The 25551-nt window shown below is 50.2% G+C and overlaps 1 protein-coding gene and 1 long non-coding RNA gene across 2 annotated transcripts; one reads left to right on the forward strand and one right to left on the reverse strand.

The window, feature by feature from the left end:
* The first annotated feature begins 224 nt into the window (after positions 1 to 224).
* Positions 225 to 17553, forward strand: UBALD2 (UBA like domain containing 2). The gene is made up of 3 exons (XM_067547601.1): positions 225 to 778; positions 2208 to 2270; positions 13846 to 17553. Exons 1-3 carry the CDS (start codon positions 659 to 661, stop codon positions 14164 to 14166), a joined length of 504 nt encoding a protein of 167 aa, XP_067403702.1. The 5' UTR covers positions 225 to 658; the 3' UTR covers positions 14167 to 17553.
* LOC137152728 (uncharacterized) lies at positions 1013 to 25544 on the reverse strand. The gene is made up of 3 exons (XR_010919576.1): positions 25464 to 25544; positions 1758 to 1949; positions 1013 to 1383 (listed from the first exon to the last, which is right to left on the reverse strand). It is a non-coding gene; the product is annotated as an uncharacterized lncRNA (long non-coding RNA).
* Positions 25545 to 25551: the final 7 nt, after the last annotated feature.

Consider the following 25551-nt stretch of genomic DNA (forward strand, 5'->3'; position numbering starts at 1 on the left):
ATAGAAGAGGGCGACAGCCAATCAACAAGCCGGCTGGGCTTTCCGGCTCAGTTCGCACAAGAGCACAGCCTCACCCCGCCCCTAGAAAAACAGAGGCCAATGGTGGGCCTCCCCCCATCCAAAACACAGCAGCCAGCCAATGGGGAAAGAGCCCGATGGCTCATTCTCCCCCAATGAAGCATGAGCTAGGGGGGAAGGGAGCGAGAGAAACAGCCACAGCCTGGGGAGTTGGAAGATTCGAATCGAACATTCATAAATGTGAAGAACACGGCGGTGGCCAATCAGCGGGCTCGGAACGCCAGGAACGGAACGTTGAGACACCTCCGGCCTGTCTCCCCCCCCTTTCCTTTTCCCCACATGCTCCTCCCCTGCCCTGGCGGCTGTTGTTTGTGGTGCTCGGCAGCGCTCAAACAGCCGAGGACGGGGGGGAGCACAACACAACACAACCGGCTCGGTGCTGCCTGTGGGGGGGAGGAAGGGGTGGCTTGGCCGAGCCGAGAAGGGACGGGGGAGCCGAGTGTGGGGTGGAGGAGGAGAAGGAGGGAAGGGCCTTTGTGGATTTCTCCCCCCCACACACACACACACGCACGCCGCAGCGGCACCGTGTGTGTGTCTTCTGCCCCGCTCCCCTCGTTGTTGTGGTTTCGGTTCTCTCGCCATGTCGGTGAATATGGAGGAGCTGAGGCAGCAGGTCATGATCAACCAGTTCGTGCTGGCCGCGGGCTGCAAGGCGGACCAGGCGGAGCAGCTGCTGCAGGCGGCTCACTGGCAGTTCGAGGTGCGTGGTCTGGGGGGAGGGGAAGGGACACGACCCCCCACGGGGGAGCGGGCTTCGCAGGGCCTGGAGGAGCGTGGGAGCCTGGCGTGCTGCTCCCCGTGTCTGCCCTCCCCCTGCGATTCACCCCTTTCCTCCGTCCGCCTCATCGCGCCCCCTTTCTCGCGGAAACAGTTGGCCTTGGGAACAGTTGTGGGGGTGGAACGCGTGTGTGTGTGTACGCGGCTTTAAATAACAACAGAGCTGGGCCACACACGGCCGGCCGTGCAACACGGGGCCCTGGCGCCGCCGCTGAATGGGAAGCTAGGGAGCTCTGCACATAAACAATCACCGCTGGGTCTCTCTCCCAGTTACCCAGTGACTTCGGGGGCCAGGCATGCACGAGGCCTCGCACGTAGTGTCTGTTGCTGCTGTTGTGGGCAGAAGGGGGGAGGAGAATAAATTATATTCATCTAATTTCCAAGAGGAGGGAAGGAGAAACCGGCTTGCAGATCTCCTGGTGCCTATTTATATATTGCGCTGTAACCAAATCTGTAGCCTCCTCTGAGCGCCTGGACCGTGGCATGAAGCATAGAAACGTGGTCTGGTCTCTCTGCGCCCCGCTTTTTCTGGGGGAGGAGAGAATACATAAGGGAAGCTGCTCCAGAGCTGGGGAGAGGATTCACTCTGGGGTGAACCCCCTTCCCAGCCCCACCTGGAGTTGAGGAGTACAGAGAAAGCAGGGGTGGTGTAGCCACTCTAAAAAAATAAAGAGGGTGGGGGTTATGCAAGGTTAGGACTGCTTTAACTCCCTTCACATGGGGGGAGGAAGCGGATGACAAGGGGAGTTTTAAAAAATACTATTCACAGCAAAGGAAATAATTACACTTGGGGCTTTGTCAATTTCTTGCTGGCCTGCTGATGGCTTGTTTCTTCTTTTGTACATTCCTGGGGAGCCCTTACCACTGTGCCCCCTTTTCCCTCCCTGATTAATGTCACTCACGTTAACCAAACCGACATGGGGTCTTTTGGCCAGATTTTAATGGAGCGCTTTGGTGGTACTTCTGCCGGATTCTTCCTTGCAGGGCAGTGTTTTGTGTTTCTGGGTTAGGTAGGTGTGGGATCAGCCCAGTCCAGTTGGGGAAATCCTGGAGGTTGTGTTCTTGTTCTGGATTCCTTTAGAGCGTCATTCCTCCTTTTGCATGGGAGAAAATTAGCATTTCAAAGCCAGGCCAGGCTGGTGCGGAGATATGCAAACAGCTAGATCAATCATGTTTGTTTGTCTTAAATTATTTACTTTAAGGGAGGAAAAACAAGATCCAATCACTTTTGTTGTTTTTAAAAAAAAAACATTTTCAATCTCTTTACTAGCCCCTTTCCTGTGTGTTTGCATGTTCCCCTTTGCTGTGTCTGTCTGTCTGCTGGAATTAACTAATTGTTGTTGTTTTTGCAGCCTGCTTTGAGTGCATTTTTTCAAGACACTAACATTCCCAACAATCATCACCATCATCAAATGGTAAGTGACCCAAACTTCACAGACACATGCTGTTCCCCGTAGTATCTTCACTTCCTGTGGGCTAGAATGAAATTTACAGTGGCGTCTTTTTCCTCCCCCACCCTGTATATTCCTTAATCTCATGAGCAAATGAAATCTGAAAAGGTTATTTCTTATCTTGGAGAGCCCCATAAAAGCAGCTCCAAATGCTTCACCAGAGGCCACTCTTAACAACACCCCTGGCTGTTAAAGTTTTCTTATAAAAAGCCCTGTAAAATATGGAACGGAGGGGAGGGATTCCCTGTTTTGCACATGCAGCGTCTGCATTTTTAGACGCCACCTTTGATACCGGGGAGGGGAACCGGAGGCTGCAGGCAGAAGTGGTTGTGCATTTAAAACTGTCAGCTCTTGTGACAGCCATATTGCTCTGCAACAAGAGAAATACACAGACTGCAAACGTAAACAAGAGCCAAAATGTCTGCCAGGAAATAGTTTGTCTTCAGATTGATCTAGATAGTTAGAACAAGTAAAAGATCTAAGTGAATTGGGATGGGAAAGGAGGACAGGCCCTTTCCCTTGAAGGTTTCCTTAGAACTTGCAGCAAAACTTTACTTGACCTTGGTTGAGGACAAGTCTCTTTAGCGAAACAGAGGAAGTTTTTTTTAGGAAACTAAACCAGTGCTGTGTGTGAGGATAATAGCAGATGGAGGCTAAGCCGGAGTTTTTTCTTTTCCTCTATTTGCCATTGTTAAAACCTGCAGCCAGTTCTAAAAGATTTGAAATAAAACAGAAAAATGGCTCTCGGGAACTTCGTATGAAGTGAGGCAATAATAGCATTAAAACTTTTTTCTTTTGGCGCAAAATTTCTCCCCAATATTAGAGTATTATGGTAGCACCTAGGGGGCCCAGCAGAAACCGTTCCCCATTGTGCTAGGTGCTGTACAAACAGCCCTGCCCTGAAGAGCTTGCAGGCTAAATAGACAAGACTTCTAGTGGGAGGGGAAACTGAGGCACAGATTAAATTACTTACCCAAGGTCATGCAGCAGGCTAGCGGCAGAGCTGGGCATAGAACTCAGATATTCTGAGACTCAGTAGAACATGAGGAAAGCCTCTGAAAGGAACTAGATTTATCTTGTTCCTTTACTCCTAGGATAAATCTAGTGCTAGACCTATTTTGTATTTGTAAATTAGCCTGCCTGCAGTCAAGCCACCCAAGGACAATGCATGTGAATTTCCAAGCTATCACCAAGGCCAGAGGTTACAGTTACTAGTTTACAAACCCTGATCAAACTCTGACTTCAGAAAATTCATGGGCCTTCCATTTTCTCCAGTTCTAGTTGAAGTAAAGGAGAAGCCAAAAGAGGCCGACATGATTCAAGCTGTTTGAAATGCTTAACGCACAGCAGGGGTGATTCTTTACCAACTTGAATCGTTAATTACTGCCTGGTTGCTACAGGAAGCTTAACATGTTTTAATCAGGCTGGTTTACATCCAGTTCTTGTACTCTGGTGTATGTACTGAAGTGAAATTGACTTCTGAGCTGTTTTGTTTTGCTTTTTTAAATAAGGAAGGCCAAAACTTTAGCTGATAGGTCTGAATCACGTAAAAATTTCAAACTGAACACTTATTTCTAATGTTCTAAAAATCTTGAACCCTGATATAAGAGCGGGGAGATTGGCATGCTTGTCCCATTACTCATAAAATGGTTTCTGGCTCTCAGATCTAAGCAGATCTTCAGTTATGTGGTTGTCTCATCAAAAGAAAAGAGAGGGGAGCCTGTTCTTAAATGCTTTTTTTAGAACCTTTTTGTGCTGCCAAACTTTCACCCTCTTCATTACAAGCTTACACATTCTGGAGTCTCTAGAAGCGGCTTAATAGTATTTCCAAACAAAGGAAATCTTGGCTCACTTTGCAGGCTAGCTTCACCCTCTCCCTCTTTTTATAACCAGTTACACATTAATCAGGAAACTGGTGTACATGTCATGATCTGCAATGTGACCATTCCTTTTGCCAAAAGTTATTCATCTCTTTCCCAGATACTCGTCTGACTTCTGCGCTGCATTTTTGTTGTTTGTTTGTTTGTTTTTCCCTGCCCCAGTGTCCTGAGACTTCTGCTCAAACTTAAAGGCCATGAACAATTCGGTTCACTGAGAGACTGGAGATTAAGATGAGAGGTTTTAAAGTATCTTGATTGGTTCTGAAACAAAATTGTACCAAGTTAAAACTATGAGCAAACCACAACAAAAAAATCACACCACCTCACCATCTCATGGAGCTCATCGATACACCTGTTTCTCTTTAGATAACCGATACACCCCATATCACAGATTTTTACACATCATTAACCTTATAAATACGCCGCTCATGTTAAACTATCTCCACCCCTGTCAATACACCAGTCTGAAGTGGGATATGAACCTTCGAAGTGAAGAACTTCTTGGGACACCCCAGGGTAACTTCATCCATTTAAAAACACATTCTCGTGTACTGGAGAAAAGCCATGTAGTGAACGGAATTCTTTTTCGTGCCCAGTCCTGCAGATGGCTCCACGTGGGCCACACCCCGGTGGAGTTCTGCTGGAATGAAGGGGAGTCTGGCTGTCTGAAACCTCTTGCCAGATGGGGGCCTTTGACCTGGTCACTTAAGGTTCCATTTCCAGAACAGAAATTTGTAGCAGTCAAATTTCACTTGCTGAAGGATAGAGATGAACTCTAAAGTGTGAGCCTCCAGATTCTAAGGCGGCTCTAAATTGTTTTTAAAAAAAAAAAAAGAATAAAAAAATCAGGGATAGGTAAACTGACAGTTGAAACTACTCTAGCTCTTTCCTGGATCTGATTCGTTGCAGTAAAAGGTAGAGGATGTTGGTATTGATGTAAACCAGTGTGATAAAATGGCAAGCCCTTCACCTGCAACAATGAGGGCCTCTGTCCATGCATACAGACGCCTGTCCGTGATCATACCGCTTTGACTCCCAGTGCTGCTGTCTGTTCCTCTCCCTACCCCGTGGTGTGTTTGAAAAAATGGAGATAGCAAAATGCTGCCTGCAGGATGTAGACAAAATGTGCTTCCTGGTGTCACGTGTCGGGAGCTCGGTCTGGTCTAATAAGGATCCAAATGAGGCGGATTTGAAGGCCGCCTTCCCTTGCCCTCTGCTGTACAGAAGTCTGTCCTTAAAGCGGCAAGTGCTCCTGTGGAAGGAAGCTGATACCCCGTAAGGTTTGGGTCCTGCAATGCAAACCGGCTGGAAAAGAGGAGCCCATTTGTCCTTGTTGCTTTTTGTTTGTTCTAATCTCTTTGTTTAAAAAAGCAAAATTCTCCTTCTGCCCCCGGGGTGAAAGTTCAGCTCCAGACACCAAACATTTACCAGCAGAGTGCCTTTCTCTGGCTAATGTTATTGTTAAACACGGGGTGCCCAGCCAACACACAGAGATCCAGCAGCTCAGCTGCCCCCTCCCTCCAGGTTTTTCATGCTGTCATGTGGGGTAGTGTCTTCTGAGCACAAACAAGATTAACTTATTTATTCGACGTATCAAGTGGGCCTGTCCTGCAGACAGCTGGGCATCAAACAATAAAAGGCAATTCAAGTTATTGACGGTGTCCGAGTGAAAAGGACCCAGGGACATTTTGGGATCAAACCGATCTCTTTTCCTACATTTTTTCAGGCAGAAGTCTGAGTGGCAGCATCCTGTTACACTGGTGTACACCTGCAGTAACCACTGAAATCAGCTGGGACTGATCCTGCTGCCCCAAGTGTAGTTGAGATCAGAGTCTAACCTGTTAGGGAATAAGTGTCCCCTACACCATCTCTTGACATTCACAAACAAACTCAGGCTGTGCTGGTCCAACAGAGGAAGAGGAGTAGGGCTAGCATGGCCAGAGCCTGAGTCGTGATATTTCTCTCCTATTGCTCCTCGCAACCATCAGAGCGTCTGGTGACATGTAGCTAAGTACCGCGACTCACTTTTTGTTGTCTGTCACTTCTCCTGATAATTTCTTCTGCCTTGCTTTTAATGGAAGATTTAGGCACTCAGGCCCCTTTGCACATGATGTGGTTTGTCAGTTATTTGTACCGCCCTAAGCCAGGGTCTCATTCTTCCACCTTATATTGAATAGCGTCTTTCTCCACAAATAGCCCCATTCATTTAATTGGGACTGCTCAGTGTGGGTAACATGGCAGAATTGGGCCCGCTGTCTTTCAATTAAGATGAGATGAGTTCAACCCACCTGGATTCCTATTTTAGGGATACTTTCAAACCACATTATTGGATCACTTTCCATAATCCCAGCTCTCACCGAAATTACCAAAAGGGGTTACAGGCTTTTGTGGGAAGAAGACACATCCTGAAATTCTATTAATTAGTGTATTCACTGCATAGGAATAGCCAGACTGGATCAGACCCAAAGTCCATCTAATCAGTATTCTGTCTGTGACAGAGGCCGGTGTAAGAATCGCACAGTAGGTAGACACAAGATAACCTTCTCTCCCTCCTCCTTCCACCAATGATCTCCTTCTAGTATCTAATAGTTAGAGATTGTTTTAAACCTTGAAACATGAAGTTTTGTCTCTTCCAGAATTAATTAGCATTACCTACAACAACTGTGGATACTATTGTTGAGAGTCAAAGATTGGACACTTAAATGGATATGCTTTCAGCACCACTGACATCCTGTGGCAATGAGTTTCACAGTCTAATTAGGTAAGGTTAAATCTTTAGGCCAGGAAAATCCATTATTTTGCCTAAGTGGCAAACACTTTTTTTTTTTTTTTTTTTTTTAGTTGTTAGACAGAAGATCTTGAACACACTCATTCTTCTCCTCCCCAAAATGATTTGGACAACTGTGTATGGTGGGGGAATGAATCAGGTTTAATGCAATCTCACTGCCATGGAATTGGCACCAGTACAAAATCCTGCCCCCCATTCCTCTCTCCCAACACACGTGGCAGCTGTATGAAGGAGCCGGTTTGCAGGCCCAGATTTGGAAGGTACAAAGCAAGCGGCTCCGTAGAAATTTAGCATATAATATTTCACATAAGATGGATTTAATTAGGATAAGTTTTGAAGGACTCAGCTATCCTCGAGCTTCAATGACCTGAAGGAGGGTTATGGCAGCTCTGCCTCTCCGGATGAGTAGAACATACATGGAGAACAAGTACAAAATGTAGAAGTTAACTTAGGCCTGGTGTATTAACAAAGTTTAACACACAAAGTGTCTGAACTGATATCCTTAAACCAATGCAGTTCTGTGTGTGGACACCCCTTAGTTCAATTTGAACCTGACTTTTAGCAGTTGAGCTTGAAGCTGCAGTAAAGCAGGTGGAACATGAATTAAGAGGTTCCACACACTTTTGTACTAGACCGAACTGAATTAATTTTTAAACTGGTGCAGCTTGTGCGTGTGGACAAGGTTTTGGTGCAGAGCTTCACTTTAAGAGGAAGAAACATACAGTTCTTGTCTTTTTTTTAAATGCCCAAAACAAACAAAAACCGGGTCCTTTTAAAAATGTGCTTTCAGGATGGCTTTGATGTAGACTCTTGTGTTCTTATAAGGCTGTTTATCAAGAGGGATTTTTTCAGCGGGTTGGTAATGGATTCTCATGCTGTGCAGTGATCTTTTAGTGATTATGCCCAAGACTAAAACTAGCAACTCTGCTTCCGGTTGTTGAGCTACAGTATTAATTCCGCAGCTTTTGTTTGTTGTTGAATGGAGTGGTTAGGAAGGGGGGGGGGAGAGGGAGAGATGCAACCCCTTCCCTTATGCCTTCCCCATTCATTATTTTGGCCAGTGTTGGTATTTCTTAAGTTCTGGGCTTGCTGTTCTGCCCTGAGCCGCTAGAGGGGAGCAGCTGGGACGGACAATCTCCCCCTCTGGGTGTGTTGATCTTGTAGTAGAAGGGGCTGCCTGATTCCACTAGTAACTTCCTGAACCTTCTCTTTGAAACACGAGTGTAACTTTGTGGGCTGCGTTACTGACTTCTCTCTTTATCTAGGCGCAAATGTGCTATTCTCTATGGAGCCGGCTCACCACCCGTCTTTCCTCAACTCAGAGTTGACATGCTGATCTAGGCCCTAATTCAGCAAAGCACTCATCCACGTGCTTAAGTTGAGCATGTGGCTAAGTGCTTTGCCGAATCAGGACCCTAGTTACTATTAAACTGTCTGGAGCAAGGTACTGCATCTTATCAGCTTATTCTCCAGTCAAGTGCAGTAAAGTTGGTTGACCCCTGCAGACTTCAGAGCCTAATGATGATACAGGCTGCTGCCTGTTCCCGATACAGCCCAGACTATCTGTTTTTCTGCCTCTGATAGTTATGCTTTTCACTTCCATTCTGCTGTTCCATAGATTGTCTTGTGTGCATCTGTCTGTGCACTGGCTTTAGCTAGCTTGCTCTGTTTCTCATACGCTGGTCTCAGAGTTGGGTTTTTCTCTCTCCTTGCTGTTGCACAGGGAGGGTGTGACATTGATTATGAAAACATAAAAGGCCTATCATACGACTATGCCAGAGCCCGGGGAGGGCCTAGAACAGAGGGGAGGGTACTGGAGACTAAAATTAGAATGAATGCAGAGAACTATCATGGCTTACCAGGAAATGAAAAAAAAAAAAAAAAAGATAAGTTGCGTTTAGCAGTGACTGTGGTGTTTTTTTTTTGTTTATTGTGTATAAATCCACTTCTTCCTCACTTCCTTAGTATTGGGTGGTAAAATGTGACTTATGGGTGGGGAAGATTGTTAATGCATGTAAAGAGAGGATATCATCTAAATAGCCAAGAACAGTCTTGCAAATGACCGCTCACCCTTATCAACCCTGTCACCAAATTCACTCATCTGCCCTTCACCTGGATTATAATGGGTGGAAGCTTATTTGTATTACAGTAGCACCCGGGGCCTTAAGGGAGTTCTTCTTAGTTATCAGTCCAACATTGCTTGCTGGGGGCTGGTAGAATTTTGCAAGGATGACCTGAAAGAATTTAGATCGTGTAAAATCTTTGGTGCAAAGGCCTCTCACTGTTGGACTTTATGACGCCACCCCCAGCAGTGGCACTGGATACATAACTCGTAAAGATTTTACTGGCCTGGGTGTACAAAGATTGCTTCACTTCTGCAAACTGTTGCACAGCCAGCCAGTTTTTTTCACCTCCAGGCTTTGTCCCCTGAGATGGTTACAGTGATTGGCGTTCCCCTTACTCTTCGCTGTATCTGAGCTGTGCGTGGGGCTTGTTAGTCCTAGACTGTGCTTCTGAAGCCTCCCGTGTGCTTCCCTTCTCCCATTTTGAAGTAGCCAGCTTTCTCCCCTTGGCCCTCCCCAGCCTATAGCATATTCTGACCTTTTGAACGAATCGTTTCCCCGTCTATTAATAGTGGGTGGAAATGTCAGATGTGTGGGCTTGGGAGGCCTCTCTGCTTTTGCCTTTTAAAAAAAAACCCAAAATAAATCCCTCTGTTCCCCTTCTTAAATTATCCTTTGAAAGATTCACAGATTAAGGTGGGAGACACCGAGCCTATCAGATTGCACCAAGGGCATTTGTTTGGGTGCTGAGGGTAGAGACTGGGAATTGAGGAGGAGAGTTGCAGTAATCCAATCAGAGCAAAGTCCTCAGTGAGATGGCCGGCCCCATCCCGCAACTTCTGTTTGTTGTGGTAACGCTCCTGTCTCTGCTGCTACCCAGGGTCACAGGGATATTGTTAACATGAGGCCCTGAGGATTCCAGAGAGGGTACCCACAATTTGGACACTTGTTTAGCAGCAGGAGTAGCACCACCCACCCACACTCACACCCACACCCCTCTTCCTCCCCACCGGCCGAGACCTCTGAGCAGGCAGACTGTCGCTGCCATGTGTTCAGGATCTGCTTTATAGCTTCTGAATCGCTTATTTTCATTGGAACCTAGAACTCACAGTGAACGGGCAGAGCTTGGTTCTGAACCCTAGTCCGGGAGGATCAGAAGGGAGATCGGATCCCTTCCACACTAGCTCCACGTTTTTCATGGAAACTGTTTTTGGAGAGGGGGGTGAAGGAAGCTGTGGTTTGCAAGACAATTAGGCCTGGTCTATACTAGAGAGTTTTGTCAACAAAACAGTGCTGGTGTACGCATCACAGTCATCTCCCCGCTGACAAAATAAAACCACCACTATGAGAGGCGTAGTGCTTTTGTTGGCAGAGCTAGGGCGACACGGTGTCAGTGTAGACACTGTCCCCTTAGAGAGGTGGAGGGGCTGTCATACTTGTCAATTTCCAGTGAAATTGACAAGTGAGAGGGGTGATAGCCTGCTCCCAGCTGTGAGTGAGCTGACAGCTGGGACCAGGAAGGACAAGGGTGGCTGCTGCCCGTCTCCGAGCTGGGGTGCAGAAGGCTGCCACCCCTGTGGGAGCTTGGGATGCTGGCAAGCTGCCGGCTGCGAGCTGGGGTGTGGACTGCTGCCACCCAACTCCAAGCCAGAGCATGGGTGGCTGCTGTCCTGCTGCAAGCCGGAGACGTGCGGCGGCGGCTGTCCCCCCGGCTGCGAGCCTGGGACTCCGGCACGCCATGGACACTTGCTGCCTGGTGAGCCCAGAAATGGGCTACTGGAGCCTGCTCGCGGCTCAGCCACCGCTATGCTGAAAGTCGACATATTTTTCAAGTCGAGACAAGGCCTTAGTTCCTGTGAGAGCTGAAGTTTTCTTTCACCCTCTTCATTCCCCTGCTCTGGCAATAGGCAGACAGACACTGATTTGATATCTGCAACATTGACTTTTGGACTTAACCCAAAGCCTGTGGTTTAAGAACAGGGGCTGAAAACTCAGGTAGATCCGGCTTCTCTCATACCAGTAATGCTGTGCAAAAAAGAAGTGGTGGTGGATCAGAGGAAGAAATAATATTGGCCTGATTGCTTTGGAAATGAATGAGGAGGAAAACCAGGCTGTTAACCACAGAGCTGTTTTGGTCATGATCCTTTATAAATTACACTGACTACAATGAATGATTTGTTCTAAAACCCGGGATGATGGATCATTTGCTTGCTTTAGGTTCTAGATTTTATCATATGTCAATTGTGCCTTTTGAACATAACCTGAAACATGCAGAACAGATCAGAAAAGCAGACTAGGAAGCACCTTCTCAGAATATTGGGACAGTCTTTCAAAGGGGTCCCAGGAACTGGTTTGTCACCTTTTTCAGGACCTTCTTCTGTTTGACTTTTTTTAGGGTTTTTATATAGAAATATAGGGTTGATTTGACCCAAAACTTAGGCTTTTAAAAAAAGTGTTAGAAATATTTCTATGACTTTTAAAAATTCTGTTGCACAGGGTTGGGTTTTTAAAGTAAAAACTCCCCTGCGGTGTTTGCAATTAAAGCATAGCATGGGTGTGCTAGTGCCTGGAAATCAAGTGAGACGGCTGGTTTATTTTTACTGTCACAACACACACGTTTGAAAGAATGAATCCCCCTACAGGAAAGAGTGAACTAGACTTCAAAAATCTCTCAGTTTCAAGAATGTAAAGCGCTGTTGCTGTCAGGCTAATAGGACCCCTACCTCCAAATCAGATTTGTCGGGGTGGGGGGAGTTTTTTTATACCTACTGTTACAGTTACTCCTAGGATACTGGAACTGAACTGTTACTTGAAACAATCTTTTTTGGCTCCTTTATTCATTTGGCATCACTCTGTATATAGTATAGTCAGTTCCCCTCTTTGCCTGGATGTCTCTGTATTTTGCTGTTGTGTGAGAGGTTTTACATAGGAAAAGGGATGGACTGTATGACCACACTATTGGCTGGGGGGTTCAGGGACAGCCAGAGCATCCAAAATTACTTCTAACTCACAGTACCTCGTGCAGCAGGGCCCTGACCTTGGGGTCCCTAGGTCCTACCACCCTGCTACTAAAGCTCCTTCAGAACTGACTTGATTTCTTTTCAGTTGCATCCCTTTTAAATAGCTTTACATTGTTTAACTTGCCAGCGCCCCGTTAAGATCTTGATGCAGTAGCAGGATTAGGAAATGAAGTTCCGTGTACAGAGCTAGCACCCTTGTCAAAACAAAGCCAGGCAACACCCAAGCAGAACAGTCGGAGCCCAGGGCCCGAAGGCTGGCGGTGGGAAGGGGGAGAGTCTACGGCACCTTGAGCCTTTTGAAGACAATGTTGAGAAGAGGCTGTGCCTCCTCCCACTGCCAGGAGGGGCTGCAGCTTGTTGAGAAAATTCTGGTTGCGGCATTTCAGCAGCTCCAGGGGAGGGACAGACTGGAGAGATTCAGACGTGTGTCTGGGAGACGGGTGGAGGAGGGGTAGATTGGTGTCAGCCTGTTCCGAGACGGGATGGAGGGTAAATGCCAAGGTCTTCCAACGAGATCAGTGACTTCGGGATGTCCAAACAGAGATGCCCTAAATCTCTCTGGCATGGACACAGGAACATTCCCCCTCCCGTGCTCCCTGAAGGAGACTGTGCAGTCACAGGAAAGTTGGGCGTCACTGGGAGCATTCGTCAGAAGACGGCACCCTCCTTCCAAAGCAGAGCGGTGGGAACATTCTGCTGTTCCCGCTGCTCCGTTGGCTGGATGCTCGTGCTGTGCCGCAGCTAGACAGTGGTATTGGACGGGGCCAGCCTGGGGCAGAGTAGAGACCCTCAGAGGGATCCATGTGCTAGTGTCAGGTTCATCAAGTGCCCTAGGCCAGCCGGGGATGGGTATAAGTGGTAGAGGAATCTAAGTGCTGGGTTCCTTTAATACTGGGGTAGGACAAAGGACACAATCTTGTATTGGCCCCTGTGGGGTGGCCTGGAGGATGTAACAGCAACGGCTCTCTTCTGTCACTGATGTGAGTGATTTTACACCCCCTGTGTAGAGGTGGTCCTTTCAGGGCCGGGTGGGATATGGAACCAGGAGAGAGCTTGTGCTGCTGCTGCTGCTATTACCAGGTAACTGTAGCAATGGTGGGGAAAAGCTGTAGCAATCCACCAGGAAAAATGAGCCTGGCACGGGATTAAGAATACTGGGCAAGCGTGGCCCTTGCCAGCTTCAGACTGCTTTTGAAACTATGCCTCCCCGGTGAGGAAGCAGCATCCTCGTTAGAGGTGCAGAGTGGCTAAGTAACTTTTCCAAGGCCAAACCGAGCTGGTGTCACTAGTGGAATTAGAGCCCAGGAGATCCTGGGTCCCAGGCTTACAGTCAGACCATGGCAGCACAACCCCGTGGACAGGGAAATGGAGTGGGAGTCACACTGTAAGCATTGGTTGTGACTGTCTGTTGCCTTGTCTATAGTCACTTGCTAACAGCAGTTCAGCTCCGCCAGCATTAGCAGCCCTAGCGTCCACCAGCCGCCTTTGTGGCCACCCACATCTGTTAGAGCGGGTCTGATTAGGGCACAACGATGCGGTGCCTACAGCAGGGTAAGGTCTTCACTAGGGCGGCTGATGTTGCGATCACGGGTGGCTTTCCAAACTTCATCGCGGGAGAAGAGTCGCTGCTGATGCTGAGAAAGGGCCGATGTGGTCCTTCCTTGAGAAGGAAATGGCTTAGTCCAGGCAGTTCCCAGCTGACAATGACAGGATCTGCCTTTCTAGCTAGAACAGCCGGTGCATGGTGTTGTGCCGGTCTCTGATGCCCTCTCCTTTATCTCCTTACAGATGTGTACACCTAGAAATACTCCAGCCACTCCTCCCAACTTCCCAGACGCGCTCGCTATGTTTTCTAAACTGCGGACCTCAGAGAACCTACAGAGCAGCAACAGCCCCATCACATCCATGGCCTGCTCCCCACCGGGTAACTTCAGCCCCTTTTGGGCCTCCTCCCCTCCCAACCACCAGCCCGCCTGGATGCCACCGTCCTCTCCAACCAGTCACAACCTCCACCATCACCTCCACCATCAGCAGCCCATGTGGCCACCCGTATCTCAGCAAGGAGGCTCCCAGCAGAAAGCTATGGCTACAATGGATGGGCAGAGATAAGACTCGTTACCATTGAAGTGGGGGGAGGGGAGAACAGAGAAGAGATGCAGGAGATCAGGGCGGTGGGGGAGGGATGGAGGAGGGGGTTCCTGAAGATCGCACTGGAATATTTTATAATTCTTTTTGTAACTCTGCTGGGATGGTTGTCAGCCCGTGTGGTTTTTCCCTTCAGGAGAGTCAATAACTGGTCTTCTCTTTTTTTAATATATAACTATATAATATATAAATATCTAATGTATATAAATCCAGAGAGAATGAGAGCAATGGAAAGAGATTGGGCTATGGTGCCCCCTCCCCGCCCCTCCTGGCTGCCAGGTGGGCGATTGCAGGATGGTGACGACACCGCTTGGAAGAAGAGGACGTTGCTGGACACTAAGATCTTCCCTCGGATGGAGGGGCTCAGAAGCTGTTGCCATTGGCTGCACTCTCCCCGTCCCTTGTTCTTTGGCTGCTGCTGGGGTGCCCCTAGCAGATGAGATGGGCTTGGCCATCAGAAAGCTGTGTGACTCAACTCAAGGCCTGCCAGAAATCTGCCCTTTCAAAGTGAGGGAGGAGGGGAAGATGCATCCACTGAAATGTGGCGACTATGGGCAAGCGTCGCGAGCAGGGGCATGACATGCAACTGGAACCCAGTGCTCCCATGCGGCAGGATCATGCCTGGGGAAGATGATGTTCAGAAGCACATTCAACTTCCCTGCCGAAACACCTCAGCCCAAGAGGAGCACGGGACGTTGCCAATACCTCGCCAACTCTCCCCTCTCGCTAACGCCAGGCTGTGTTTTGGCAGGCCTGGGGAATGAGTATCTTGGAGAGTGAGACTGAGATACTAGGTAGACCAGTCAGCAGGAGCACTGGGGGGGGGGGGGGTGTGTCTGGATTTCCTGGACATCCTTGCTGGGGGTGCTAAAGCCCTCACCCTTTGGCCTCTGTTGAAACTCATCCAAGTCCATGGCACGTGCTCCCAAAAACAAGCTAGGCTGGGATTTGTACTCATTAAAATCTCACTGTGCCCAGACCCCAGGTCTCCCTTACCCTTGGGAATGGCTGGTCTCCCCCACCCTCCTGCACTGGGCCTGTTCCCACCCCAGACCATGTTCAGCGGGGGGAAGGCTGAGCTGGAAGGGCACTTGTTTAAAAGGTAAAGGATCTTCCCCCCAGCAACAGGGAGCGGGGGCTCCTTTCAGCCAGGAGAACAGGGACGGGCTGCGGCTTTTGGGTTTTAGTTTTCAAATCAGAATCTTGCTTAAACAGGTTGAAGGTTTTTTATTAATTTAAAAACTTTAAAAAAAAAAAAAAAAAAAAAAACACTTTTTTTAACCTAACCGATACCCGGCTTTTCTCTGTGCTGCTGTTGTGTAGTGAAAACCAACCCACTACCGCGTAATGGTTAGCTCTGCACTGGGGGCAATGAGGAAGGCCAGGGTGCACTTCCCCCACACCCTTTCCTGTGAATGAGAATCCAGACCAGAATTCACACCACTCGGGCAGTGTAAAGGGGTCTTGGGCGGCTGAAAATGGACGTCAGAGTTTAAGGCTGCTTTGTACTGCATCCTTCTGGCATAGTCTATGCATGGATGTTTGTACGGACTTCATGGTCTGATTTCCTGCTAAAACAGTTAAATCAGCGCAAGGCCTGGCGTGGACGCAGTTATAAAGGTGCCTTACCCCAACGGGTCATTCTCTTAATTGACTGGAATAAGCTGTACCGGTAGAATGGTGCCTCCTGCCTGTATATCAGCATGCACGGGAGGGGTTGCGCTGATTTAATGAGACTGGTTTCAAACATCTGGCTCAAGGGCTTCATGAACAGGATCTAGACAAGCCCTTTGCCTGGCTGACAGTTCTGCCCCCCTCACTTAACTCACTCCAGAGCTGCTCTTCTGTTTGTAGCTGCCAGTGGTAAGTCAGGACTTTCCTCAGCCTCCTCAGGGTAGGGCTTGAAAAATTTGTCAGCTGCCGCCTAGCCCGAGGCAGGTATGAAAGGCAACGCCCCGGTGAAGCAGACTGCCAGGAAAAGGGCTGGGACTGGGATTCGTGCCAGGGGGCCGTCTGAACCCTGTAGAGGATCCGTCTTTTGTATTAGTCTCTTGCCAGTGAGAGTGTGGAGAGAGGTTAAATCTACCCCTCTCTGGGTGACCTTTCCCACCCCACCCCCTTCTCCCTTTGCCCCAAAGCCTGGCCCTCCTCCAGACCCCTCTCCCTCAGTGCCCCCTGCCCTCACACTGGCCTCCACTGCTGCTGCTCACGGCTTTCCCCAGCCCCGGTTCAGGTTCTTGTCCCTTTGCTGGTGTCCACAGCGGTGACTCTTAGCCCCCCAGTTGCCTGCAGCCTGAGGAAACCGGCACCGTGTCAGTTTTGGCAGGGGAAGGGTCTTTGCAAACAGGCTGCTAACAGACAACTTAAATTCTGCAGAAGGGCTCGGCCCCGGGAGCCGAGCTGGGGCTTCCTCAAGGCCTGTGGTGAAGGGAGGAGATAGGGGCTGGTCACTGAGCAAGATGCTACAGCCGGTTCGGAGGCACTAGGTGGGCCTCCCCTCCCCTCCCCAGTGCCGCAGCATCTGGGAACAAGCCGTGGCAGATTAGACAAGCGAGAGCAGGGCAGCACACTCCTGAGAGCCTCTCCCCACCCTTGCCAGAGGCAGGGGGGCTGGCGGGGCTGTCTCCGGAGCTGGGCACCATGGGGCATTCAGAGCCAGAGGGATGGCTGGAGTGTAAGTGCCGGGCTGCCATCAAGGCCTCTCCCCGCCCAGGAAGCCCACACTTGAGGCTGGCCTGGGGGGAGGGACACCCGGTCCAGCGTCCCCCGTCCCCCCCCGAAACAGATGACAGGCCAGCATGTGAGCTGGTCTCAGGCCCCGGTCTGTTTCAGTGGGTCAGTGCACAGGGTGCAGGCTGACGAGGAGGAGGTGAAGGCTGGGCCTGGGGAGGAGGCACCTGTGTTGGAGCGGCCAGTCTGGGGCCTGCCGGCAGCTCCCTGGAAAGGGTGTGTGATGGGGGCCGCTAAGATCCTGCCCCAGGGGGATAGGAAGGTGGAACAGCGTATGCCAGTGGTTCCCAACCTTCTTGGCTTGAGGGCCACAGATATCGTTTTTACAGCCCCCCACCCCCACTGCAGTCAGATGGAAGGAGTCTCCCGTCCCCCTGGCTGCAGCAGGGAAACCACAGGCGTCCTGTAACCCCCTGTGCTTCAGCTGGGTCCCTGGGCAGTGGCTCCCTTCTGTAGCCAGGGGAACGGAAGATCACTGCTCCCCTCCCTCCGGCTCCAGCAGGGACCCAGCGCCTAGGGACCCAGGCAGAGCGCTTTGCCCTGCTCCCTGCTATAGCCAGGGGGAGGGGAGCGGTGATCTCCTGTCCCCTTAGCTGCAGCAAGGAGTCTGCACTGGTCTTGTAGCCCCACAGCAGTGAACTCTGCCTGGGTCCCTAGACAGCAGCTCCCTTCTGCAGCCAGTGGGAGGGGAGCCACGGGTCACTTTTGGCCCCCGAGCCATGGGCTGGGAACCACTGGCTTATGCTCTTCAGTAGAGGGGATGTGGGGGGAGGGGTGTCGTTGGGCTAGTGCTGCCCCATTTCCCTCCCCTCCCCTAAGTAATCCTTCCCCATTTCCATGGGACTCCTCCACGGACCACCCCAAACCCTCAGCAGGCCCGGCGCCCTGAGCTGAACTGTGAGAAAGCGCTGGGCGCAGACAGCCAGCTCTGGCAATGCTGGCAACACATCACAGAACGTGTGTGTCCTGAGAGCAGCCACAAGCGAGTGGGGCATGGCAGGGAAATAACCAGCAGAGGGATGGAGCCAGCTATTGTGTGCTGGGAGTTTGGCTTCTGCATTCCTGCTCTTCCTATTTAATTGGGCAAAACCTTGAAACTGATAAGCTTTTCAGGGGGGCCTTAAAACCCAACGGGGGGAGGAGGGGGAAGGTTGGAAAGTGCCAGTAAAATCCATAAGTGTGTAAATTGGATGCAAGCTTAAATTACAACCAGACTTCCGCTTCGCCGGCCCATGGCTTTGAGAATTAAGTCCCTGGTTTCCTCCACAGGTAGGATCTGAATTCAGAGCTTTGTGCATTCCCTGCAATTAAGCCTCTTCCATCAGGTGCCAGCTAGAAAGGCGGCGCTAACATCATTCTAATCACCATAGCTGAAGTTCGCCTCTTGGGAGAGGGCCAGCCCAGGGCCTATGGACTGCCCCCCTCCAACTTATTTGTCTTTCAATAGCACCTAAAGGCCCCAACCCAGACTGGGACCCCCCTCTCCCACCCCCCGTGCAGGGCCCTGTACATGTGTGTGGCGAGAGAACATCCTTCTTCCTAGAACTTACTCAAATCCATGCTAAAGGTCAAAGTAACAAATGAGCCGCCTGTTACAAAATTCCCTTTCTTTTCCCGAGGCTCTATTTCCCACTTTCCCGTAACAGTAATGCACTGAGACATTACTCACGACAAAAAACCTCCAAAAACCATGTTCATTGCAGCACAGTCTAGATGCACAAGCTCGATGCAAATTCTACAGAGTTTGTAGTGCAGGCACCTGCCATCTTAGTCAGCGCCATGCACAAACGGGAATCTGAATACACCCATTGCCCTCTCTGCTGCTCATGCCACTCTGCATGCATGTGCCTGGAGTCTGGCCCCTGCAGAGGCATTATGGGATAGCTGCCCAGTTTCCCAGAACCAGTTGGTACGACGACGACTGCCCCGACGCGTGTTTGTGTTGTGATAAAAAGCCGTGTGTGTTGTAACCAGTTCAGCTGGCACGTGACCAGCTGGGTCTAGAAACCTTGGACTTGCTGTGGCTTTGGGGTAGGGGTGGGGGGACTGGTAGGAATAGCCCTCCAGCATGTCACCCAGTGCCCCACGCCGCTAAACCCAGTGATCCCTTCACAGCTGCCACTAAATACTCTGTTTGCCACAGAAGCTCAGAAACAGAGTCCTTGTTGGCTAGACTTGCTGCCTGCCCATTCAGCCCCGCTATCCTGTGTCAAACGTCTGCTGTGTCTCCTGGAGGAGGGACTGTCCATCTTTCGATACAGGTGAAAACTGCCTTGCTGCATCTACCCTTGCCCACTTCTGCATGCTCCAGAGCAGTCAACCCCCTTGCACCAGCGGCAAACGGGTGTCCTAGGAGCTGCACATGAACCGTTCCTGCCAGGCATGAAGCACCAGACGTGTGCATGTTTGTGAAAGGTGATGGAAAATGAATTCCTGGAGCCAGGCAGAACCAAACTTTTCAGGAGAGCCCAGTGCACTGAGCTGCTTTGAAAAACTGGCTCCTGTTGTAGGTGCTGAGCCCTGCCATAATGTGTCTGCAGTTCAACCCCCAGACTGCTGTACCAACATGCCCTGAGCTGGAAGGGTCACCTCTACGGCTGTTCTATTTCAATCCTTGGCTCACTTGCGCAGATTGCCAACTGGAATTGTGGATTCCTGGCGTGGTTATAACCACGGCCATACTGGGTCAGACCAATGGTCCATTGAGCCCAGTATCTTGTCTCTGACGATGACCAGTGCCAGATGCCTCAGAGGGAATGAACAGAACAGGGCAATTTTGAGTGATCCATCCAGTCCCAACATCTGGCAGTTAGAGGTTAGGGAACACCCAGAGCAAGGGGTTGTGTCGCTGGCCATCTTGGGTAATAGCCATGGATGGATCTATCCTCCAGGAATTTACATAATGCTTTTTTGAACCCAGTTGTACTTTTGGCGTTCACAACATCCCCTGGCAATGAGTTCCACAGGCTGACTGTGCTGCGTGAAGCGGTACTTACGTTTGTTTCAAACCTGCTGACTGCTAATTCAATTGGGTGCTCCCTGGCTCTTGTGTTGTGCGAAAGGGTAAATACCACTTCCCCCTTCACTTTCTCCACGCCATTCATCATTTATAGACCTCTATCATCTCTCCCCCCACTTGTCTCTTTTCTAAGATGAAGAGTCTTTTTAATCTCTCTCTTTCATGCCTCTCTAATAATTTGTTGTGCTTGTCTGCACCTTTTCCAATTTTACCCTATCTTTTTTTGAGATGGGGTGACCAGAACCGCACATAGTATTCAAGATGGGGGCATACCATGGGTTTATATTACAATATTTTCTGTTTTATCATCTGTCTCTTTCCTAATGATTCCCAACATTCTGTTGGCTTTTTTGATTGCTGCTGCACATTGAGCAGATGGTTCCCGAGAATTATCCACAATGACTCCAAAGAATTCTTTCTTGAGTGGTAAAAACTAATTGAGACACCATTTTGTATGTGTAGTTAGGATTATTTTTCCCCACTGTGCATTACTTTGCATTTATCAACACTGAATTTCATCTGCCATTGTGTTGCCCAGTCACCCAGTTTTGTGCGCTCCCTTTGTAACTCCTCGCCATCTGCTTTGGACTTAACTATCTGCAGTAATTTTGTATCATTTGCAAATTTTGCCCCCTCCCTGTTCATCCCTTTCTCCAGATCATTTCTGAATGTGTGAAGTAGCACTGCTCCCAGTACAGATCCTTGGGGGACCCGCCATTCATCTCTTTTCACAGTGAAAACTGGCAATTTATTTCTACCCTTTGTCTCCTCTCTTTTAACCAGTTACTGATCCAAGAAAGGACCTTCCCTCTTATCCCATGACCGCTTACTTTGCTTAAGACCCTTTGGTGAGGGACCTTGTCAAAGGCTTTCTGCAAGTCCAAGTACACTATATCCACTAGATCGCCCTTCTGCACATGCTTGTTGACTCCCTCAAAAAAATTCTAGTAGATTGGTGAGGCATCATTTTCCTTTACAAAAAAGCAGCGTTAACCCTTCCCCAACATATCGTGCTTATCTGTGTGTCTGATCATTTTGTTCTTTACTATAGTTTTAACCAGTTTGCACAGTCCTGAATTGAGGCTTGCCAGGATCATCTTTGGAGCCCTTTTTAAAAATAGACTTTGCATTAGCCACCCTCCAGTCAGCTGCTACAGAGGCTGATTTAAGCAATATCTGCCCATAAGTCACTGGATAGAGACCAGCAAAGTCCTCTCACGTGATGGTAAAAACTATTGACCCAGACTGGATTTGATCCAGCGATTTAGAAGTAAAAAGTGACATCCTCTGTTATCAAGAGCCCAGCCAAGAGGATCATTTCACTACTGAATATTCCAAGCACAGGACACAGTTTTCACAGACATAAAGAGGCGAGATCAATCTGTAATTCCTTGCGGATCACTCACACTATCACTTGCTATGTTTGAGAGATTATGGCACATTTAAAACGTGACTTTACTCTGAAAAGAGACTCAGTAAAACAAAACTAAAAAGCCACCTTATCTCAACAGATCCTCTCCCTGGGTGGATCAGAATCCCAGCTGCTGACTAGAGATACTGCGATTTTACTACTTTCTGCTCCTGCTGCGTGTGCAGAACCAACACAGCTGAGAATGCAAGATGGATTCCCTTCCTTCTGATGCCTCCACAGATTTGTATATTCAATTTCAATCAGTTACATCTGTGCAAGGCTATTGATGGCAATAGAGAGGGCAGGTGTCACTGCACGCATAGTCTGAAGACAATGGGACTGCACACCGTGTCACTGAGGGCCTCATTTAGCCTGGAGAACCTCTCACAGGTGCGGGCATTTGAGAAGCAAAAAGCCCAGCTTGACTCTCAGCTCCCAGGCTGAGTTAGCAGGGCTGGTGGTTACAACCCTCTCCCCCTCCCCTCCCCCCCGGTATCTTTTTACTTGTGCACTGAGCCGTTTTGCTGGGAGTCCACAAGATGCGCCAAACACAGAACCTCACAGTGCTGTTCTTACAGAGCTTTCCTACAGTGTACATGGGGATTTACAGAACATGGGAAAAATGCAGTTCCTACCGCAAAGAACTTACAGCCCATAGACTCGCGTGCATGACAAAAGGTGTGATGTTGAGGCAAATTGCTTGCCTGGTCTGTGTGGATGAGAGCAAGCTGTGCTGGAACCACGTGACAGTTCCGTAAAGACGATTCCGTAACATGGGCCAATCCACAGAGATGGTCACTCTGCTCTTCCCCACAACCCTTTGCTTGTCTTGTCTATTTAGATTACAAGCTCTTCAGACCCTCTGTTCATCTGTACAGCACCTAACACAATGGGGCCCTGATCTTGGTTGATGTCCCTAGGTGCTATCATAATACAAACAACGCAACCAAAACAGTCCATCTTGTGCCCTGCCTCCAACAAGATAAAACACAGGGAAGGGAGGTGGAGACCAATGAATGAAGAATTCCCTGAAGAGAGGCCGCTGGGCAGCTAAGGTGTGGGGAGACGGAGCATAGAGTGGGAGATACAGGTGACATTTGTAGGGAGGGTTTCCTTTGCCCAGCCTAGCTGCGTCTGCATTGCAAGATGCAGCAGTGAGCTGGTGAACCTGAGCGCTGCAGTCCGGTAATGGGGCGGAGCAAGGGAAGGGGCATGGGGTGGGCTCTGTAGTGAAAGCTTTTGCTGGCCTCACTGCAGGGGGCCTAATGTGGCCGGGCTAGTGTTCCTCTGGCCAGAGCTGCTGGGCTCCATTTTCCCCTTCTCCCTCCAGCTCTGGAAGGCAGCGCGCTGAATGGGCCAGTCCAGAGAGCTGCTCCTGCACTGTGTATTGAAACCCTTTCAATGCTCTCTCTGTTCAGGCAGCGAAAGGGGCCGACAGTGCTGAAAACTGAAGTTCTCTGTTCATTCACAAGCCTTGTATAGCAGACAACACATTAACCTTTGCACGTCTCTGGGCTCTGCTGCGATCAGCTTTTCACTGATGCAGTGCCTAATAAGGTTGCCCAACTCTTCTCCTTATAAGACTTTTTGTTTTCAGTTGCTTATGACTTTGCCAGACTGTAACCTTTACATGCTGGGGGTCTGCCTCGGGCTTGGTCTTACCGGGACGCTTCAGCCAGAATGGTTCAGCCATTCCCAAAAACCAGCTTAGAGAAAAAATACATTGTTTTGTCCAGGGTAAAAAAATTCTGGGGACCTTTGAGAATCTTTAGTCCCTCCTCACCATGCTTTGGAGCAGGGACTTGAAACTTGGAAGGGGGGTGGCCTTTCTGTTGGGGATGTAACTTATGCCAGCCCTGTGAACATTCACCTCAGTTTGGTCAACGCTTTGAAAAATCTCAATTCACGCATGCTCGGTTGGCACCTGCTAGAGTGTTGCAGCTAAAAACTCTGAAGATTCTGTCTGCATTGAGCCCGCTCCAGCCCAGGACAGAGCCTGATGGCCGTCTGTCTGCAACTGCAGCCCTTGGCTGCTGCAGGCTGCGCCCGGCTCAGGCCTCTGGACTGAGAACAGGGCGCTCGTCTTTCCTGTGATCTCAACGACCCCTCCCTGCTGGCACCCAGGCAGCGTGGAAGTGAAGGGCCCAGATTCACAAAGGGCCAGAGGTGGTGCAACACGGAGCATTGCCGTACCTAACCTCCGGTGCCTGTAAAAATCACTTGGAACAACACCGAGATCCACGGAGCCCGGATTAGACGCCTAGGTTCCCTGTACAATGCCCAGGGAGAGAGAGGAACCTACAAATGCAACCCAGAAAAGCCAGCGCACTGGGCTGGGAGCCGCCTAAGCCAGCCCGTGGGAGATGCCGATAAAAGGGGTGTCCTAAGCCCATCCCATGAGGTTGGGTGCCTAAATTCAGGCTGCAGGGAGGCCCCTCTCTCTGCCAGTGATTCACAGCCGGGAGCCCCTCTCCGGGAGTCACCCAGCTGAGGAGCCTGAGCCACCTCTTGTGAGGCGTTAGGCAGGCCCCTCGCTCCACACAAAATGGCCACTGCCGGCCCCCCACCAACTTGGAGCCCAGTGCTGAGCGCGCTCACTCGGGACGTGGAGACCCTGGTTCGATTCCCCCCTCTGCACGAGGAGGAGAAAAGATTTGAGCAGCCGCTTCCTCGCCTCTCAGAGGAGTGCTCCTGCCCCCCCAGCGATGGGAGAGTCTAATGTGGGGCTCCCTCCATCTCTCGCCTTGAAGCTGTTCTGCTGTGGACAAGTAATGAGAGAGTCATTGAAGCAGGGGACCGGCCCCTGGGTCTCCACCTCCCAGGTGGGGGCCTAGCCACTGGCTACAGTCACCCCCTCTCTTGCCCAATGACTCTTTTCTTATTTACCCTCCTCCAGCCCAGTGGTGTACCCTGCTCTCTGGCGCCCAGGGGCCAATACGTGTATTTGCGCATCCCCCGTTAGCGGCAGCACCCCACGAGGGGGGGGGTCTGCGGGCCTGTTTCCCCCTCTCCCCCACCCGCTGTGGGGGCAGAGGGTGCGGCGGCAGTGGCATACCTAGGGGACCATGCCCCCGGATGCCAGCTTGGGGGGAGGGGAGCTGGCCAGGCCCTCCTCCTTGGAGCTTCCCCCCCCGCTGACATCACCAGCGGCCGCGCTGACCCGACCCCTCTGTCCCATCCTCCTGGCCCCTCAACCCCTCTGGGTGCAGCAAGGGAGGCATGGGCCGGGTCAGTGCGGCTACTGGGGATGTCAGCGGGGGGGCAGCTCCTCCATGGAGGGCCTGGCCAGTGCCCGCCCCCCAGGCTGGTGCCCAGGGGCATGGCCCCCTCAGTACACCACTGCTCCAGTCAGATTTTGAATGGAGATAGGCGGCCTCTGGTCCCGCAGGTGGGAGAGGCATTCTTCTGCCTGCCTACTGTCTTCCCCCAGGTCACAGCACATGCTGGGGCTTAGGTGGGAGATATACGTCCGGGCTCTTAGTGGAAGCAGCAGCTCGTGTGTAAAGCCCAGAGGTGTAAACTTAGGTCCCCAGAGAATTTTTACAGCAAAAACGTAAGCACTGAGTGAGTGAGCGAGCGAGTTTAGGTGCCTCCAGGGAAAGCTACGCTTCGCTACCTGCGTGGGTGGGAACTGGGCTCCTCAGGGAAGTGGTGGATGCCTCCTTGCATCAGATTCTTGAAACTAGTCAGGCCATAGCACTAGGAGATGAATGCAAGGACAGGCCTGCACTGGGCAGGAGACAGCCTCAGTGACCCAGGAGGTCTCTTCTCATCACTAATTGCTGGGATTATAAACACAGCTATAAACGAGCCAAGGCATGGAAAATGATGCAATACAAACAGCTGCTTTAAATACTAACAGGAAGAGGAACTAGACTGCCCAGCTGGGACCAAAAGGGGATCCAAAGCCAGAGAGAAACTAAGAAACAGAGAGCAGATCTGTCTGCAGCCCTCTGGCTAGCGCTGAAAAGGCCTTTACCAGCCACGCAGAGACAAGCAAGGACCCAAGGGCCTTTGAAAGACTCCCCAGGAGAAATGTTCCACGTCTTGAGCAATAAAAGGGAAGAGCCAGGAGAAAACAACATAAATGGACTCACTTACCAGGGAGAAAGGCTGGGCTCACAACCTGCCGCACTCTCCAGCAATCAGAGGACTACCATAGGGCTGCAGCTGGTTCGCCTGCCCAGAT

Source organism: Emydura macquarii, unplaced genomic scaffold (genome assembly GCF_026122565.2).
Source record: "Emydura macquarii macquarii isolate MOO-44397 ecotype Brisbane River unplaced genomic scaffold, CSIRO-AGI_Emac_v2 contig_1230, whole genome shotgun sequence".
NCBI classification, from domain to species: Eukaryota; Metazoa; Chordata; order Testudines; family Chelidae; genus Emydura; species Emydura macquarii.